The sequence below is a fragment of the Ctenocephalides felis genome, unplaced genomic scaffold, assembly GCF_003426905.1.
Source record: "Ctenocephalides felis isolate EL2017-DRISC unplaced genomic scaffold, ASM342690v1 CF-g0.4_SCAFFOLD_03572, whole genome shotgun sequence".
Taxonomy (NCBI): domain Eukaryota; kingdom Metazoa; phylum Arthropoda; class Insecta; order Siphonaptera; family Pulicidae; genus Ctenocephalides; species Ctenocephalides felis.
The window spans coordinates 40450830-40470854 of NW_020539726.1; the positions used below are offsets into that span (position 1 = coordinate 40450830).

Here is a 20025-nt window from a genome sequence, read left to right on the forward strand (position 1 = left end):
TTTGTAGAAACAATAGTCACCATATATAGAAACAGTTGGTGATATTTAATGTATTTTATTTATGATTAAATAGTAACAACACTATGTATAATTATATTCATCATTTATAAAATGTAGATAGTATTTTAGTATTTACGATAAAAAAGGAAAAAGTGTTATCTTCTTCTTCTATATATATAAAAACAAGTCGGGTTTTCCTTCCTGACGAAATAACTCCAGAACGCACGAACCGAATTCGACAATTTTGCATTCGTTAGAAAAGTCTCGAGTTCCGCAAGGTTTATAGCTAAGAAAATAAGTGTGCATGGCATCGTGCCTTAATGCGAGATTGCAATTTCCAGTTCGCCTTGCGTTCGCAATGACAACTAACAAGCCGCAAGGCCAATCGCTTAGTGTTTGCGGGATAAATTTCAAACAGATTATTTAAAAAAAATAATTATCTATCACATGGGCAGTTATACGTTGTCTGTTCACAAGTTGGAAAACCATCCGCTTTGTTTGTGTTAACGTCAGACCAAAAAACAAAAAACGTGGTTTACCAAAGAGCACTTCAATCAAACGGATAATTTGCGGATTCACTATCATTTACTTAGAGGAGTTCAACTAAAAAACACTTCATTTTTGTAATCGAAATAAATTCATTCCTGTTGTGTAATAAAAAAAAAATTCCTTTTCAAATATAAAACAAGCAAAAAAATTCTTCATCTTTCTCACGAAACCATCTGGTGGCGAAACGGAGTTCGTCGGGTTTGCTAGTGAATTATAATTTTGGCAGTTAGACTGGGAGAAACAATAGAGAGATCCGAACTGACGCTTTCACTTTGTTTCGCGCAGTGCTGTCACTATGATGAGCCCAAAATAATGTCTATCTGTCAAGTTGAGATGCGATGTGTGTTGACAGGTCGCTACAACTTGAAACGTCAATCAAGCAAAAAAAAACATCCTCTTTTATAAGTTAAATATTTATTTAAAAACAAAACAATACAACTATTCAATCTCTCTAATCCCATCCCCATCTCCTCCATTATCAATATCGTCGTCGTCTTCTTCGTATTCTATCGCATCGACAATGTTACTTCGGGAACCTTTCTTATAATTGGTATAGTCGCATTTATTGCATGTCATATTCTCGGGCTTCGGATAAGGGCAGCAATCGGTCATATCTTGGCTGCCTTCGTCCTCCTCCTCATCAGGCTCCTCGCCCTCCTTGTAGGGTAAAATAACCCTCGCCTTCAGCATTACCACGCCGGTAGGGTTGATCCGAACCTTCGGAGGAAAATGTTGGCAAAGGATAAACTGGTGGTGGAGATGTGGTCTTAAGACGATTTATTTTAGGTGGTATTTAGGGAAAAATTTAGGTGGTTGAAAGCAGAGACACATGGTAAGGAGGCGTCCATTAATATCACGTGGGGTATAGTAAGATATCACGTTTAATTATTTTTTAACTGATTTCCTTAAAAAAATCAAACACTTTCAAAAAAAAATTCAACAAAATTTACAGTTTTATCACGTAACTAAAAATACACGTAATATTTGGTTGGGTGGGGGGGTGGTAATTTTGAATATCACCATGTATCACCAAAAGAGTGGGGGGGTCCAAAAATCCTTAAAAACTCGCTCAACTGATTAATGGACGCCTCCTAAAGGAGCGCGATGGTAAATAAGTTTTAGAAGTAAAAAGCAATAAATAAAGAAGCGAAAGAAGATGTGAAAATAAAATAGGATGTGGTAATGTTATGTTATGATTTTCAGTTTGTCAGTAGAGTCCCTTGTTACTTTGCTCTTTTTGCAGTTCATTTCTCAGAGTCTTTTTCCTAATTTATTTTCGAAACACGCAATTTGTTCGTCAGTAACGTCATTTTCTTACCCTATGTCTGGAATACACATTTTGCTCGTTAGTAGATTCCTTTTCCCAATTTATTTCCGACATACGCCGTTTGCTTGTCAGTAGAGTCCTTTTCCTGATTTATTTTTTGAAACACACAGTTTGCTCTATAGTAGAATTCCTTCTGCTTTTGACCTTTCGTTATTTCAATTTGTTCGTCAGTAGAGTCATTTTTCTATTTTATTTCTGAAATGCACAGTTTGCTCGTTAGTAGAGTCCCATTATTTATTTTTAAAAATACGCAATTTAGTCACCAGTAAAGTTCCTCGTTATTTTGTCTCTTGTTTCAGTTTGTTCGACAGTAGAGTCCCCTTTTATATTTCATGACATCAGTTTTATGGTCAATAGAACCCTGTTTTCATTTTTTTTATAGAATACGCAATTTGCTCGACAGTAGCGTCCATTTTTCCTTTTTCTCTTGTTTAAGTTTACTCGTCAGTAGAGTCCATTTCCTAATTAATTTTTAATAAATTGTTGCTTTGCCTTTTTTTTTGGCCTTTTCTAATTTTAGTTTGCTCGTCTGTAAGGTCTTCTTTTGTCTTATATTTTAATTTGCTCGTCAGTAGAGTCCTTTTAAGTTTTGTATTTCAAATTTCTCGTCAGTAGAGTCCTCTTTTATTTTATATTTTAGTTTGATCCACAGTAGAGTTCTATTTCACTCTGTATTTTGTTTTTGTTTACTAGTCAGTAGAGTCCTTTTTGGCCTTTTCTAATTTGCTCGTAAGTAGAGTCCCTTTTTACTTTATCTTGTATTTTAATTTGCTCGCCTGTAGAGTCCTTTTTAAGCCGTGTATTTTAGTTTGCTCGTCAGTAGAGTTCCTTCTATATTTTGTTTTTCAGTTTGCTGGACAGTAGAGTCCTTTTTAAGCCGTGTATTTCAGTTTGCACGACAGTAGAGTTTTCTCTAATCCATGCCTGACCTACAGTTTTCTCGTCAGTACAATCTCTTTTCTATTTAATTTCTAAAACAGGCTGTTTGCTCGTAGGTAGAGTCCCTTTTCGTGTTGTATTTTAGTTGGCTCATCAGTCGAGTCCTTTTTCTACCAATACACAGTTTGCTTGTTAGTAAGGTCTATTTTTACTTTGTCTTTTATTTTAGTTTGCTCGTCAGTAGAGTTCCTTTTTAATTTGTGCCTTGTTTCAATTTGCTCCTCAGTAGAGTCTGTTTTTACTTTATGTCTGAAATACAATTTGCTCGTCAGTTACGTTTTGTATTTTAGTTTGCTCGTCAGTGGAACATTTCTTTGTCTTGTATTTCAATTTACTTGTCAGTAGAGTCCTTTTTGAATTCTATGTCTCAAATCCAGAAATTGCTAAACAGTAGAAAGTTTTATTTTTATTTTGCTCGTCAGTAGAGTTATTTTAACATCTTAGTATATATATGAATTTGCTCGAAAATAGAGTCTGTTTTCTATTTTATTTCTAAAATACAGTTTGCTCGATAGTAGAGTCGTTTTTTCTATTCTATGTCTGAAATACACTGTTTGCTCGTCAGTAGAGTTCCTTCTCACATTATCTCGTGCATTAGTTTGATCGTCAGTAGAGTCCCTTTTTTATTTTGTCTTGTATTTTCGTTTGCTCGTCAGTAAAATCTCTTTTTATTTTATCTCGTGCTGCAATTTGGTCATCAGTAGAGTCTTATATTTCACTTTGCTCGTCAGTAAAATTTCATTTCATATAATAATTTACTATGCTCGTCAGTTGAGTCCTTTTTCATAACAGGCCAATGTTACGCAAGGCCATGTTACGCTCTAACTTCCATACATTATGCTACTGAATCATACTGAATGCTGTCAAAATGTAACGTATTTGCTGTGCATTCAGGCGTTTTGCACATAAACTGCAACATCACTCGTATGTTATGAAGCTGGGTCAGAAAGACCCTGTTATCTGACATCGTTTTTTGATATTTGTGCGGTTTCCATGTTATGTTTTCTATCTGACAACCTGAGAAATGCGCCTGACTGCACGATAACCACATTTTGTCAATATTTAGAAAAAATTGTATGAGAAGTTCTTCATAACATGGCCTTGCCATAACATTTTGTGCGGCAGAATCGGTCCATCTATGTCTAAATATACAGTTTGCTCGATAGTAAAATTACTTTTAATTTTGCTTATTATTTCAGTTTATTCGTCAGTAGAGTCCTATTTCTATGAAAAGAAAAGAGCAAAGGAAAAAAAGAGAAATAGAATAAATAAGTAAAAAAGAAGGACGATGGTGAAACCCGCGCGCCACTTTGGTCTGCTTTCAACACTAACACTATAAGATTGCCACTTTAGCAAAGACAATAACCTAGTGCTTGCTTAGCCATGATGCAAACCGTGAATGAACACAAGAATATTAGTTAACAATTATTTTAACTTTTATATAATAGTTATAAAAATTATATTTTTTTGTTCTACCTTGATCACCGAATTACAAGGCACGACCTCGGCATGAACGTTGCCCGTCCAAAGGTCCTTCATACGATACCCGTGGGGCGAATAAAGGCCAAGGGCCTTCAGGCTTGCCGTCATTTGCGAGGGGGTTCCGTCGAATCTATATACACATACACACACACACAATTGGCACAACCAAAAACACTATTAATCACCAACAAATCAACTGGTGGTCTAATCTACCTTCTATTAAAAAAGACAATGGCGAGACTTTTATAACGATCCCAGACTGGCAAAATAGGTCTCGTCCAAACTTCTAGACCTCGTTTTTCGTACAATCTTCTACCTTGAATACCCAACTTGTCCTGGTCAACGGCTATTACACCCTGCACAGAATCGGCATAACATTAAGCATATTCATATTAGGGAATGCAATACTGATGGAAAATTTCAATACCGGTATTTCGGTAATTTTTCATTTTAAAACCGGAATACTGGTAAATTACCGGTATTTTTATTATCTTAAACAAACGTAAACAAAATTGAAAGTTAAAGTACAAATATAAAAATATATATACGAGGTGTGTTCAAAAAGTACCCGGAATTACTAATAATTAAATTTCGCGGGTCTGGAGTGTCTGATTGTCAAAATTTTTTTTTTATTGTGTTGGTATACATGCCCCTAAAGTATGATGAAATTTTCAGCTATATTCACTGTTTACTTTGTCTGTGGTAGTCGCTAAGGTTCGACGTGTTTTTCTGAGCTCGGCGATTTTTACAATGGAAGAATTGAAAAGTCAAAGAATTTGTATTAAATTTTGCGTAAAAAATGAAATAAAGTGTTGAAAAGTGCAAAAATTCACCAGATATGGCTCCGTGTGACTTTTTCCTATTCCCAAAGTTGAAGAGACCCATGAAAGGACGGCGGTTTTCCTCGATTGAAGAAAATCGCCGAGAGTGCTCAAGGACATATCAAAAAGTGAATATCAAGGGTGCTTCGAAAATTGGAAAAAACGCTGGCATAAGTGTATATATCTGGGGGGGACTACTTTGAAGGGGACCACATTAATGTAGACGAATAAATAAATATTTTTTTGAAAAAAACGAAAATTCCGGGTACTTTTTGAACAGACCTCGTATACAACTACAACTATATTCAACTAAACAATGGAAACAATAAAATAAAACAATAAGTTTATTTTTTTAAATAATAACTAAACAAAATTATATCCAATTCACCAAAAACAAACGTATGAGTAAGAAAGACCAAAAACTCATAAAAGATAATATTACATTATTATAATAAACTGTATTGTCTGTATCCGATGTGTTATATTAGCACAATCTCCAATATTTAAAAAAAAAAAATTTCTACACTAATTTAAGATCGGATACTTTGTCAAGATAAATTGTTATTTCAAACAATGTGATGCTTCTATAGTATTTTCAAACTTCGAACCGTTTTCGAAAAATACTATTTTATGATTGTAATAAGAAGCAAAAATATTTAGTAATTATCATAATTATTATGTATAAAGTTAGAAAAAAATAAAGATTACGCAGAGGTAATCTGTATGATATAAAATATTTTGGCGCAAACATCACTTAAGAAACCGTTACATTTTTACAAAAGATGAAACAACATCATTATCTATCAGTCCAATTCTATTTATTGTAACGCGATATGAAGCCCTTATTAAAGCAATAAATATTAACACTTTGGGGACGGCTGTCCACCTCAGTGGACAAACATACTCTGTGAGGCACTATGGCTATTTTATAAACAATAACTCAGTTTGCATCGAAAAGTTGAATAAATTACATATAGCAGTGATAAACAGTGTTGTATTTTGAAAATAATTTTATAAGTTATTTTAGTAGTATTTTTAGCCTTTTCTTTGCTATATAGTCTTTTTTTTAATATTTAAAACGACCGAGCGCTTTTAAATATGGCAAACGACTGGTGAGTTTTGTGAATTAAGCAGTAGTGAAGATGAGTTTCAAATAGACATTCATACAGACAAATTTCACGAAATTACTATTCGCACCGAATATAGTGATGAATGTGATGATGATATTATCCAACCAACAAAAAAAAAAGAAGTTAGACAAATTAAATGAAGAGCGGAAAGACATTAGCGAATGTGCCGATTCTCCTTCAAGAATCGAGTTTAACATACATCAAGAAACACCCCGACTACAAATACCAAGCATATAAGACATCCAATAGATTATTTTACTTTATATTTTACAAATAAATTATTAGACAATATAATAGAAAAAATAAACCATTATGGCAATACAAAAATGAACAAATATACTGACTAATCAGTGGCATATTCTGGAAGACGTGGAACAACATTTTATTGTAAAACATGTCAAAATCAACCAGCTATGCATTTTGGAAATTGTTTTGAACGTCACCATTCTTTGTAAAATGATCAAAAATAAATTAATATTATAAATGTATGTCCTTCAATGACCACAAATTTTTATCGAACAAATTGCATAACATACACTCAAGTTTACAGCCGGTCAATGGCGTCGGAAGCAAATTTTTGATGGGTGGACTCGTTTTTTTTTTTTATAGATAGGCAGCCAGTGGTCTCGTTTTTTTTAGAAATATCAGCCCATATAATTTTTTTAAATTGATGGGTGGGCTCAGCCCACACAGCCCACACGGGTCCGACGCCACTGCAGCCGGTGAATTGTTTTGAAATCGGTGCCGTCCCGTAAGTGTTAAGTTTAATGTCGAGTTGAGATAATATTTGACATTTGTTTATTCTATAGAATCACTTGAATATATAGCTGTTTATGCGATTATGGAATTTAAAGATAAATTTGTTCCGAGAAATTTAAACTTTTGGGGTATTATGTATCAAATAGCGCTTATGTGAAAATACCGAAAATACCGGTATTTTTGGGGTAAATACTGGTAAAAATACCGCCAAAAAATCGGGCGGTTTACCGGTAATTCGGTATACCGGTATAACCGGTATTGCATTCCCTAATCCATATGCTATCTTATTTTTAAGATTCTTTTATTATTTTGCCTTGTTCATGGCAATTTCCTTGTTCTGCTCCGTCATGGTTCTCAAATCGGCTGAGAGCAACAGTGGCGCCGCCATGATGGCCCACACCGACATCTGCGCCTTGGCCTGGTCCGGGCTAAGGCCATATCCGCCGACCAGAAGCATATCAGGATCATTCCAATGGCCAGGACCTGCCCTTGGGGCTACATCATCCTGGACGGATGCATAATAATCTGGTAATAGTAGATAATGGGAATAGTATTTTGGACAAGTGGAGAAGGTTGATTGGTAAAAGTAGTTGTTCTAATACAACCTATGATATCGACGACCGACTGCCACGAATCCTGGATGTCCAAATATCCTCGCCACATGTTACAAGTTTCGGCAGCCAATTCGTAATTGGGAGACATATTGACGTCCTGCTGATACGAGGGCCAGCTGCAAGAGTAGACAATCGGATGGCCAGTTTCGTTTAGGGCCTGGCCGAATTTCATGTACTCGGGCGGAAGACATTCCGGAGGCCAATGGCATCTGAGAATTTTTCAATAATTTGTCCACAAACATGAAGAACAAACTTTCAAGAAAAGACGTTTAGACGGCAATAGGTAGCACTATTAAAATTAAAGTATTGACAATTGGCCCTACTATTACTATCGTCGTCTAAATCAATTACACAGGTCAACAAAGAAAATGGTGCAAACGATTTTAATGCTGTTTTTAAGTATATTTGGGGCGCTGATTTCAAAAATGACATTGATTTTTTCTATGAGCTTTAGTTTTCAAGATATGATATATGATATATTAGGTGCGCAACTAAGTGTTCGCTGTTCTTTCGATGAAAATGTAACTTTATTATAAAAAATTGCATCAATTGAGTTTGACACAGTTCTCCAGTGATGGTTTCGCTCAGTTCTAACAGCTCATAAAAAATAACAGCGACCTGGTCCCACCATATGTAGAGCATAACCTTTGCAGTGAATATTCGGCCGAACCGATATTTTCTCCTCTTTGGATTGCTGTAATGTATTCATGTTTCATCACCTGACACGATGTGATGAAAAACCTCTTCTTTTCTCGCCGCTGGAGCAGTTGTTCACAGGCGAAAAAACGACGCTCGACGTCTCTTGGCTTCAACTCACAAGAAACCGAAGTTTCTTGCTTCTAAATCATCCTCAACGTATGCAATAGCTTGGAAATGGCTTGATAGGTAACTTTTAATTCCGAAACAAGATCTTGAGTTTGGCACGAATCCTTTTCGAACAAGGCCTTCAATTTAGCGTTTTTGAAGGTTTTGCCCTTCCTTCACGAGGGTGGTCGTCAACATCAAAATTACCATTTTTGAAGCGACAAAACCCTTCACGGCATGTTGTTTCGGTCATAGCAACATTTCCGTAGCTCTCGATGCACTTGAGCTGCCGTTTTTTTGAATGGAAAACGAAAATCAACACTCCCCGCAAATGACGATTGTTTGGCATAAAATTGGGCATATTCACTCAACCAGAAGTATATAATGCAAAAACGAAATCAATTATGTGTCGCAGCAGCTTGTTTACTACTCCAAGACGTTTTGGATTTGTCAAAATCGACCAACCCTTACTGCTAGAATATACTGACAAACAGCGAGAACTTAGTTGCGCACCTAATATAAGGAACGAAAGTACAAAATAGTAATACAACTTTAATGAGATATGCCTACTCGTACATACAAACTTACAAGACCCATTCGGCCTTAGTTGGGACATTAGTTGACGCTGTAAAAAGTTCTTTTCCGTGACGACCTAGAATGGACCTGGTTTTGGCAACTTTTTCAAGTTCCAAACTAGAGCTGATACAAAAAATGGTTTGCAGATTTGAAATCGGCGCAAAAAATACTATAAGAATCAGCTCTAACATTTGATGCACCAAACAAAAAAAAAATTTGTTGGCCTGTGATATTTACGTGTCCACTACAATTCATCACAAAAATTTCTTTACCCATCCATTTTGAGAAAATCAATTCCCCAATCCGCAAACGTGAAAGCATCCGTCTCGTAGTGTCCGGCGCTACCAGGATATCCGGCGCACGTGTAGTTCCCAATATCGGCGTAAAGGCCGAAAAGCAGGCCCAAAGAATGAACGTGTTCGGCCAGGAAAGGAATACCATGAGGAAAACGTTCCTTGCTCGGAATCAGGACCTTATCCTCGAATTTATGGCAGAAGACGCGCTCGATGGCCGACCAGCAATCGTCGACGATAACGTAATTGTATCTGAAGGACGAGGAGGAAAGGATATGAAACTAGGTGTAACTTACACCTAGTGTTAGAAGTATCGAGGCAAAAGATCGATATTAAGTACTTTAAAAAGTATCTAATCAAAATATCGATGCCAAAAAAATATCGTGGCGAAAGTATCGATAGTACTCAATATCGAATTTTGAGTACTCTTCATAAAAATCAAACATAAGTCCCAAAAAGATCTAAAACTCATTAAATATCATATCACAATATTAGAATGAATTCTATTACTTGTATCTGATGTGTTAAATCAGAATCATTTTCAATATTGTAAAATTTTAACAGTAATTCTTCAATACTAATTTCAAATTCTATAATTTTTCAAAAAAAAGACAAATTATAATAGTTGAGTATTTTTGACAACAATATAATAGACTGATACTATATTCAAAATGCAATACTTTTTAAGTATTTTCAAGTACAATAATAATATTTTTAATATTTTTAAGTAAAATAATATTTTATAATTGTTGAATATTTCTATATGAATAATTTTAGCGAGCATGCAACTTAAAAAGGCCGTTACATGTTTACATAAAAGTGCAATATGAAGCTCTTTGGAAAGCAATAAACATTCAGTTTAATGACGGTCAAGATATTATTTCGACACTTGTAGAGAAACATTCCTTCAAATAATAATACTCATCCATTTCAATATATTAATATTATGCGTAAAAAAAGAATCGAAATACAATTATTTCAAATAATAATATTCATCCATTTCAATATATTAGTATTTTGCGTAAAAAAAGAATCGAAATACAATTATTTCAAATAATAATACTCATCAATTTCAATATATTAGTATTTTGCGTAAAAAAGAATCGAAATATAATAAACGCAAAATGCTAATATATTGAATTTGATGAATAATATTATTCGAAATAATTATATTTCGATTCTTTTTTACGTAAAATACTAATATATTAAAATTAGTGAGTATTATTATTTGAAATAATCATACTTCGATTGTTGAATATGTTTTTATAAAACATTTAAGGTACTTTAAAAAGCCATCTCATTTTATATAAGAGTACTAAATAAACATCTTTATTTATTAATGCGGTCATATTCATTTTGGGTTTTTGAGCAATAAATTCTGAGACTAATGACCCTTCGGGATAATTTTTTGACACTTCTTTGAACAATGATGACCACCTAGAGAGACTATTGCTTTGCATTTGGCAATGAGTGGTGTCAATAGTTGGTCGATGAGTGGTGTTCATAGATTACGCTGTCGATTCTTTTTGAGTACTATCGACGAAAAGAATCGATATTGGCAAATAGATCGAGCTAAAAAATCGATAGCAAAAGTACTCACTATCGACCGTAAAGTATCGATATTTACTCAGTACTCGATATTTCGTTCTAACACTAGGTGTAAGTGATATTTATTATCTTCTTCTTTTACCCGACTTGCGAGTATCCTTCGCTGGACAACAAGTCGGCCATTTGCATAATCAGGTTCTCGTCCAGGCATTGGTCAGGAAAGTCCCGGCAATCAGTGACGCACCTGAACCTCTCCCAGGATATCCAGCCCATTGGCGGCGTGAGGGCGAGGCCGTTGTCCAGGCAAAGGCAAGGAAGGACGACATTGAGCAGAAGCAGGAGCCATTTGGTCGAGATTAGGAATTTATCCATAACAAAATACAAAACTGTCACTCGATGACATTTGGAACATTTTGTTGAAGTTTGATACTAAACGCTCTGTGTCTACTATGATTATGTATATATGTTTGTCTTTTGTTTTATGTAAAACATGTGATTGTTAATAATATTTGTAATGCATGAAGAATATATAATCAGTCAGTCTATTTTTATCCTTCTGCGTGAACGGTTATATTATTATTCACATAAACTTTTAACATAAATTCTACACATTTTTTGTTTTGGTAGTTCGTGACGGGGGTATTATTTTAGACACTGTACTGGGATAATTAACTACTTTTTGTATTTACCATTTCAGGTGAAACCTATTTAGGCGCGACTAGTGTGTAAATCCGTACAAATGCAACGGAAGTGCGTTACGGCAGATAAGATAAGATAAGAGTCGAGTGCCAATGATTCGCCATTCGCTCTCGATAATATCATTTCTATACGGGTCGATTGCGATTAGTCGTCGTATCGAGTGAATAAAGATCTGTCGTTGTATGCGTATCGGCATCAACGTTATATGCGTACCGATATCAACGAGGAAATCGGCATAGATAAATAAACATTTTAAAGTTACATCGTAGTACAAATCTTGACTTAATGAAAAATGCCTGAATCAGAAGAATATTTTGCCCTGTTCCTTGAAAATAATAAAACAAATTAAACATTTGTGCCGTGTACTAAACGTAAGTTTATTGATTAGAAATTATTTCTATATTATTCGTAGTTTCTATAAATCTTTCAAGTTATTAAAATGGAAAATATTTTTTAGACAAAACAGATATTAAAGCTGTTCAAAGAATGAGATTATATCACCGGCGAAAAAGTAAAAAAAATACCATCAGTCAATGAATGTATGTTAATTTCAATTACATGAAGTTCCTCAAACACAATTATTACATGAAGTGAAGTGAAGTTGCAAAAACAATATTTGTTCAGGCGTTTTTTAACATAATCCACTGTGTGAACGAATATTATAGAATTTATTAATCAGCAATTACTTCATTTCTCTAATGAAGGTTCACTTCTAAAGGCTAATTACAATGACACTTGATACATGCTTTGTACATAATTTTGTAACAGTGTTATCTCTTCCGTCTGATGTATATTTCTCGGTCGTAAGTTATTTTTGTTTAGTCTATTCATCTAGTAGTTGACACTATTAAAAATATTTCGGTCAACAGTCCATTGAGTGTGGGATGTTGCGCAACATTCAAACATCAGATAATTGCATCGACCGACAAATAAAAACTGTGTTGTTATGCAACAATTGTAATAATTTGGAACGACTGTCAATTTTATTTCATATACATATATACAAAGATGTTCTGAGCAAAGTCCGATATAAGTACCAAAACGTCTTTGTCTCATGTCTCTTCTTAAGGAGGTCTACAGAACGCACCTTAGGTACTAGAAACGTGTAACTCTGACAAATTGTACATCAATACTTGGTATTATCAGGCATGATTATAAAAATTAGATTTTATTGAAAACATTTTAGATAAAAAGGATTTTCTGAGCAAAATCCGATTCAAGTACCAAAACGTCTTTGTCTCATGTCTTTCTTTAAGGAGCTCTACAGGACGCACTTTTGGTACAAGAAACTTGTAAATTTAATATACTATACTTCAATACTTATATTATCAGTGAAAATTGCGAAAAAAAAGTTTTGTTGAAAACATTTGAGATAAAAATGATTTTCCGAATAAAGTACCAATAAAAACCAATAAACCTAACATATAAGAAATGATATGTCTTATATTTTTGTTTAAGAATCTCTCTCTCTCTTTCTTTCTCTATCTGTCCCTCTCTCTTTCTCTCTGTCAGTCTCTCTATATCTTTGTCTTTCTCTCTCAGTCTCTATCTCTTTGTCTCTCAGTCTCTATCTCTTTGTCTCTCAGTCTCTATCTCTTTGCCTCTCAGTCTCTATCTCTTTGTCTCTCAGTCTCTATCTCTTTGTCTCTCAGCCTCTATCTCTTTGTCTCTCAGCCTCTATCTCTTTGCCTCTCAGTCTCTATCTCTTTATCTCTCAGTCTCTATCCCTTTGTCTCTCAGCCTCTATCTCTTTGTCTCTCAGTCTCTATCTCTTTGTCGCTCAGTCTCGATCTCTTTGCCTCTCAGTCTCTATCTCTTTATCTCTCAGCCTCTATCCCTTTGTCTCTCAGCCTCTATCTCTTTGTCTCTCAGTCTCTATCTCTTTGTCGCTCAGTCTCAATCTCTTTGCCTCTCAGTCTCTATCTCTTTATCTCTCAGCCTCTATCTCTTTGTCTCTCAGTCTCTATCTCTTTGCCTCTCAGTCTCTATCTCTTTATCTCTCAGTCTCTATCCCTTTGTCTCTCAGCCTCTATCTCTTTGTCTCTCAGTCTCTATCTCTTTGTCGCTCAGTCTCGATCTCTTTGCCTCTCAGTCTCTATCTCTTTATCTCTCAGCCTCTATCCCTTTGTCTCTCAGCCTCTATCTCTTTGTCTCTCAGTCTCTATCTCTTTGTCGCTCAGTCTCGATCTCTTTGCCTCTCAGTCTCTATCTCTTTATCTCTCAGCCTCTATCTCTTTGTCTCTCAGCCTCTATCTCTTTGTCTCTCAGTCTCTATCTCTTTATCTCTCAGTCTCTATCTCTTTGTCTCTCAGTCTCTATCTCTTTGTCTCTCAGTCTATATCTCTTTGTCTCTCAGTTTCTTTCTCTGTCAGTCTCTCTATCTCTTTCTCTCTCTGTCTCTCTCTCTTACTTTCTCCGTCCTATCTCTTTCTCTCTGTCTGTCTTTCTATATCTTTCCCTATCTGTCTGTCTCTCTTTCTCTCTCTCTGTCGGTCGCTTTCTCTCTCTCTACTATGTTACTTTCTCATATTATTTTTCAATACATAAACAAATAATAAAATTGAACAAAACTTAAAACCATAGAGTTTAATTATTATAAATTTTATGAGTCTGAATAGAGTATGAAGTCTTTCTCTCTCTCTCCGTTCTATCTCTTTCTCTGTCTGTCTCTCTCTCTGTGCCTCTCTTTCTTGCCCTATATCTGTCTCTCTCTGTCCCTCTATCTCTTTCTCTGTCTGTCTCTCTTTCTCTCTCTGTCTCAATCTTTCACTATCTCTTTCTCTCTCTGTCTCACTCTTTCACTGTTTCTTTCTCTCTCTCTGTCTCACTTTTTCACTCTCTCTTTCTTACTCTTTCTCTTTTTTTCTCGTTCTATCTCTCTTTCTCGTTCTATATCTCTCTCTACTTTTTTATATTTATATATTATTTTTCAATACATAAACAAATAAATAATAAAATTGAAAAAAAATAAAACCAAAAAGTTTAATTATTATAAATTTTATGAGTCTGAATAGAATTTGAAACACTCTTTCGGAATTTTTTTATTTTTCCAAAATATTTAATTTTAGATCTTATAACAGTGGTCTCTGACTTTTTATATTTACGCCCCCTTAATTTTTTTTTCTAACAGGTTAATTTCTAAAGAAATAATAAACTAAAAATATAAATTATTTGAGGGGATACAAAATAAAATAAAGAATATTTTGTAAAAGTATATATGACAAAATAAACCTTCATTTATATCAAATCGACTTTTGTAGGTTTTTATTCAAAAACAGTATTTTTATAAAATAAAATACAATATTATGTAAAAAAAATTTTACAAAATAAACATTCATTTATATCAAATCGATTTTTTTCGGTTTGTATTCGAACATAGTATTTTGGAAACAGTTGCACACCACTTTTGCAACAGTCTCGCGTCCCATAGGTTGGAAAGCTCTGATTTAAAATCAAAATAGTCTAATATAAAATGAATTTAAACTATATATATATATATATATATATATATATATATAATTTATAATATCAAAATAGCATAATATAAAACCAATTTAAAAAATATATATAAAAATAATTATATATTAAGTTTGTAGAAAATAAATAGGGCCTTTAGAAAATTGTTAAATATTATATAAAAATAATAAGACTGAAATTCCATATTGTGTTTAAAATTACTGACTTAAGAAAAATGTTATTAAAATTTTCGGATGTTATTTAAATTAGTTATTACTATGTATATAACATACAATAATTAACCTGTATATTATGTATATGTTTTATTCCAAATTATAATTTTGAGCACCATTTTTAAGGAAAATTAAAACTTAGCCTTGTGCACACATGAGTGCCCATAATTAATTACGATGACTAAACAAATCGCAAACAATTACATACATATCATACATCAAAACATGCACATTTCAACGCTGATTCATTTAATAAACACTCCCGACATTTCACAATTACAATAAACCAAAACATCATTCCTAAAATTCCTTTAACGTAACATAACCTAACAAATTTAGCACCGGTTGCATAAAATATATAATAAATAATAGACTTACCTTAATACTGCATCAAATATCACACAACACTAATTTAAAACTAACTGAAAACCACACAATCACCATTAAAACACTATTAAATAAGCTAATTAAATAAATATATTATTTTTTGCGACAACTCCATTTGACGTATGTCTTTCTAGGCGAACATAGACGAAGTGTTACACGTAGATGTCACGCTTCGATTAATTTTGCTATTGTGTAAAAGATGGTAATTTTTATAAAAAAATTAATGAGATGTTTAGAAAAAAAAAATGTGTTATTTAAGGTTATCGCTTTTTGTTGCAAAAAAGCGGTCAAAGTACGTTTTTTTTTTGCAAAATTTATGAAAGATTTTATAAGCAGATTTTACGCCTAATGTGAAGTTGCTAACGTAACACGCGCGCTTGATCGGTGCATCAAAATGGCGGGATTTTTGAAAATAAATATTTAAAAAATCTTGTAAAAGTTTTATAAAGAAAAATTAATGAGATATTTAGGAAAAAAATATGTAATTTAAAATTATCCCTTTTTGTTGCAAAAAAACGGTCAAAGTACGTTTATTTTTTGCAAAATTTATGAAAGATTTTGTAAGCAGATTTTACGCCTGGTGTGAAGTTGCTGACTTATCGCGCGAGCTTGATTGGTGCATCAAAATGGCGCGATTTTTGAAATTAAATATTTAAAAACTATGATTGTAAATGGTATTTTGCTTTAAGTAGTAAATAATTAATAAAAATATAGATTTATATATTTAAATACAATTTTCAACCTTATATTTCGTAAATAAACTTTTCGCTTACACTAATAACCAATCAATGCAATTCCCAATTGATCTTGCAATAAATCTATTAAGGGGGCTCTACAGGACACACCGACGTTAGAAGAATCTCCTAAATTGGATATGTTGGACTTCAATATATTTATAAAAATAACAAATTATTAAATTCATAATTTTGTTATTAATATTTGATGCAATAAGGATTTTCTTAACAAATTGAACATACCTTACAAATAATATAAAACTGTCTCAAGCTTCTTATTTAGGGGGCTATATAAAAAACACCAATGTTGGAAGAGTTTCCTAATTTTTATATGTTGATCTTCAATGTTTCTATAAAAACCACAAATTATTAAATTATTAAAATAATAATTTTCTAAAATTGGTTTTGCCGCACAGATAGTCCCAAGTTCCTGTTTATGGGGCTCTACGAGGGGCTCTGATGATAGAAGAATCTTACAATTCAAACACATCGTACTTCAATGCATCTATAACAATTACAAATTATCAAATTTATAATTTGGTAATAAAATTTGAAGCAATAACATTTTGCTTAACAAATTGAACAAGCTTCACAGAATATGTATAAGTGTCTCGAGCTTCTGTTTAGGGGGCTCTATAAAAGACTCAGCTGACAAAAAAGTCTCATGTTGCTCTACAATATATCTATCATAACAACAAATAAATAAATTAATAATTTTCTTATTACATTTTGAGACAATAACAATTTTCTTAACAAATTGCAGGTGTCTCGAGCTTTTCGAGCTGTTTAGGGGCTCTAAACAAGACTCCTTTGAGAGTAAGGTCTCAAAATTTGGACATTGGATACATGAATATATGTATTGTATTAACAAATAGTTAAATTAATAATTTTGTTATTGAAACTTCGAGGCAATGACGTTTTATTGAATAAAGTACCAATAAAAATAAAATGTGTCTCGAGTTCCTGTTTAGAAGGCTCTACAAGAGACTTCTTTTATAGAAGAGTCTCAAAATTTGCACACGGTACACTTAAATATATTTATTGTATTGTATTGTATATATAACGTTCTATTGAACAAAGTACCCATAAAAATGAAATGCGTCTCGAACTTGTGTTTAGAAGGGTCTACAAGAGACTCCTTTGGTAGAAAAGTCTCAAAATTTGGAAATTGTGTTCATCAATATATCTACTATAAAAATAACAATTAACTAAATTAATAATTTTGTTATTAAAATTTCAAACAGTAACGATTTTCTGAATAAAGTACCAGTGAAAAATTGCAAGTGCCTTACAAACAATATAGAAGTGTCTTGAGCTCTTGTTTAGAAGACTCTAAAAAAGACTTCTTTGGTAGTAGAGCCTCAAAATTTGGACAAGGTGCTCTTTAATATATGTATTGTATTAACAAATTATTTAATCAATAATTTTATTACCAAAATTCGACATAATAACGATTTTCTAAGCAAAATGTACCTTACAAATTGTGTAAAGAGTCTGCTAGCTTCTGTTTACCTGCACACCATTGTAAAAATTATTTTGAAATGACCACAAAAAAATCTTAATATTACATATGTCCTTTTCGAATTATATTTAAAAATCAGCCATTCATTTGTCAACTACAAAAAAAAATTACAAAACTCCAAATCCATTTTTAAAAATCTTTCTAATTTAATTTCCAATAATATAATACAATTTTCAATTTTGTTTTGACGCGATTTGAATTTGTTTTTGACAGAACGAAATTTCAATTTTTATTAATAGGATTTTTTTAACTCGAATTATAAAAATTGTATAATTATTGTTAATGTTTTAGTTTCTCTTAAGTAGAAAGAATTTTGTGCAAAATTGAAATTTTTAATTTAGACAAGATGATCGATGTTAATGGATGAATGTAAGTAAAAGAAATAGTAATAATGATAATTTATTTATATATATATATATATATATATATATATATATATATATATATATATATATATATATATATATATATATATATATATATGAATAAATAAGAATATTTCAAAAGTTAACGGTTATTTTGAGCGACATTTAGCACCAACTTCACGTCCATGTTTCGCCATTTTGTTACTGCATTTAATTTTATGCGCCGCCATTTTATGTACATTTCACCCAACTGTCAAAGAGTAGCAGAAAAACATGACTTATTCTTTATATATATATATATATATATATATATATATATATATATACAGTTGACCCGAAAGACGTTGTCCTGTACCCACGTCTACAATTTTTTAATATAATATACTAATATTTACCGTTTACCTAAAAATAATAATTATTATTTTTTAAATTACTTTTCACACCAAATTCATATATGAGCGATGTTAAATGTGGAACTGCTTTAAATAAGAGTGTCTCAATTTTCATACTATATTGGTCATTGAAGTCTTTTGAACGGTATAACAAATTCAGAAAAATAGTAAAACCAGTTTTTTGTTAAAAATTGAACCTACGCCATACATTTTTTTCAAATTGTGTATGTGTATTGCATTATAAAGCGATTGTTATATATTATTCAAGCGTATAATATCAAATCTGCATCTTAAACTTCTCCTGATTGATATCATAAGGGCCGAATTGTATGTATTATGTATTCATCTTTACTTTCCCATTTGTTGTTTTAAAGTGAAATTTTTAACTTATTTCAAAAATATTGTGCAAAGATTAGTAAAAAATGCAAAGAAATTATGTATTTCTTGAATTATATTGAAAAAAAAAACTATATTAAAAATTTCATATCCGAATCTTGTGTTGGCGCCCCCTAAGGCGTGCACTCATTCAAGGTAGGACCTGCCCTGATTATTATTTTATTTCATATTTTAAGTGAATCAATTTGTCAAATCCTATTTATATGTGTATCATTCAATCTGCCATACATGTACTGTATTTCATATCATTTTAATTTCTGGCACATCTTAACTGCTTTTTGGCAATAATAATGTAAACATTTCATTTTTCTCATTCATAAACATGAATTTATTATACATATTCTAATATTGTCTAGGCTCGTAAGTAAATTGAAATTTTTGACATATTACCGTTTTCATTTGGTTTTAATGCCAAACAATGTCTCGAATATTTTCAATGACATGACGTTTTGTGCAATTTTTTTCATTTATTTCTACAATCTAACTATATTTCTATAATCACATACATCCAGTGGTGTTGTGCTAATATTTTTTTTACCGGAACGCTAAAATTAAAAAACCGGTTCCGAAACCGGTTTTCATGTATGTACCGGTTTCGTTCGAAAAAAAAAACGAAAATCATTACAAAACTCAGAAACGTTTAATAAAAATTAGTAAAACTATAAATTATAAATTATAAAATTCACTTATGAAATCATTTTCTATGTGTAGCGATTTTTTCTTAAATTTCTTTTGCCGGAACGCATTCCGACTCAAAAATGATATACCGGAACGACGTTCCGGCGCGTTCCGGCTCGGCAACACCACTGCATACATCCTATAAAAATCCCTTAACAAACATCAGAAAGATTTATAAAAATCCGAATAACCGTTCAGGAGAAGTATCAAATCATACACCCGTACAGAAGAATTTTATATATAAGATAAGATTAATATTATTTCCCTACCTTTATCAGTGTTCAATCCTGTACACCTTCGTCCCTATCTGATTGACCAAAA

General features: G+C 32.5%; 2 protein-coding genes across 2 annotated transcripts; both read right to left on the reverse strand.

Moving 5' to 3' along the window:
• Positions 1-987: 987 nt before the first annotated feature.
• LOC113388478 lies at positions 988-4405 on the reverse strand. The gene is made up of 2 exons (XM_026625852.1): positions 4292-4405; positions 988-1266 (listed from the first exon to the last, which is right to left on the reverse strand). The coding sequence occupies exons 1-2, from the start codon at positions 4403-4405 to the stop codon at positions 988-990; spliced, it is 393 nt and encodes a 130-aa protein (XP_026481637.1).
• Positions 4406-4506: 101 nt separating this feature from the next.
• LOC113388479 (alpha-N-acetylgalactosaminidase-like) lies at positions 4507-11214 on the reverse strand. The gene is made up of 5 exons (XM_026625853.1): positions 10985-11214; positions 9274-9546; positions 7613-7830; positions 7321-7532; positions 4507-4653 (listed from the first exon to the last, which is right to left on the reverse strand). The coding sequence occupies exons 1-5, from the start codon at positions 11212-11214 to the stop codon at positions 4507-4509; spliced, it is 1080 nt and encodes a 359-aa protein (XP_026481638.1).
• Between the last annotated feature and the right edge of the window lie 8811 nt (positions 11215-20025).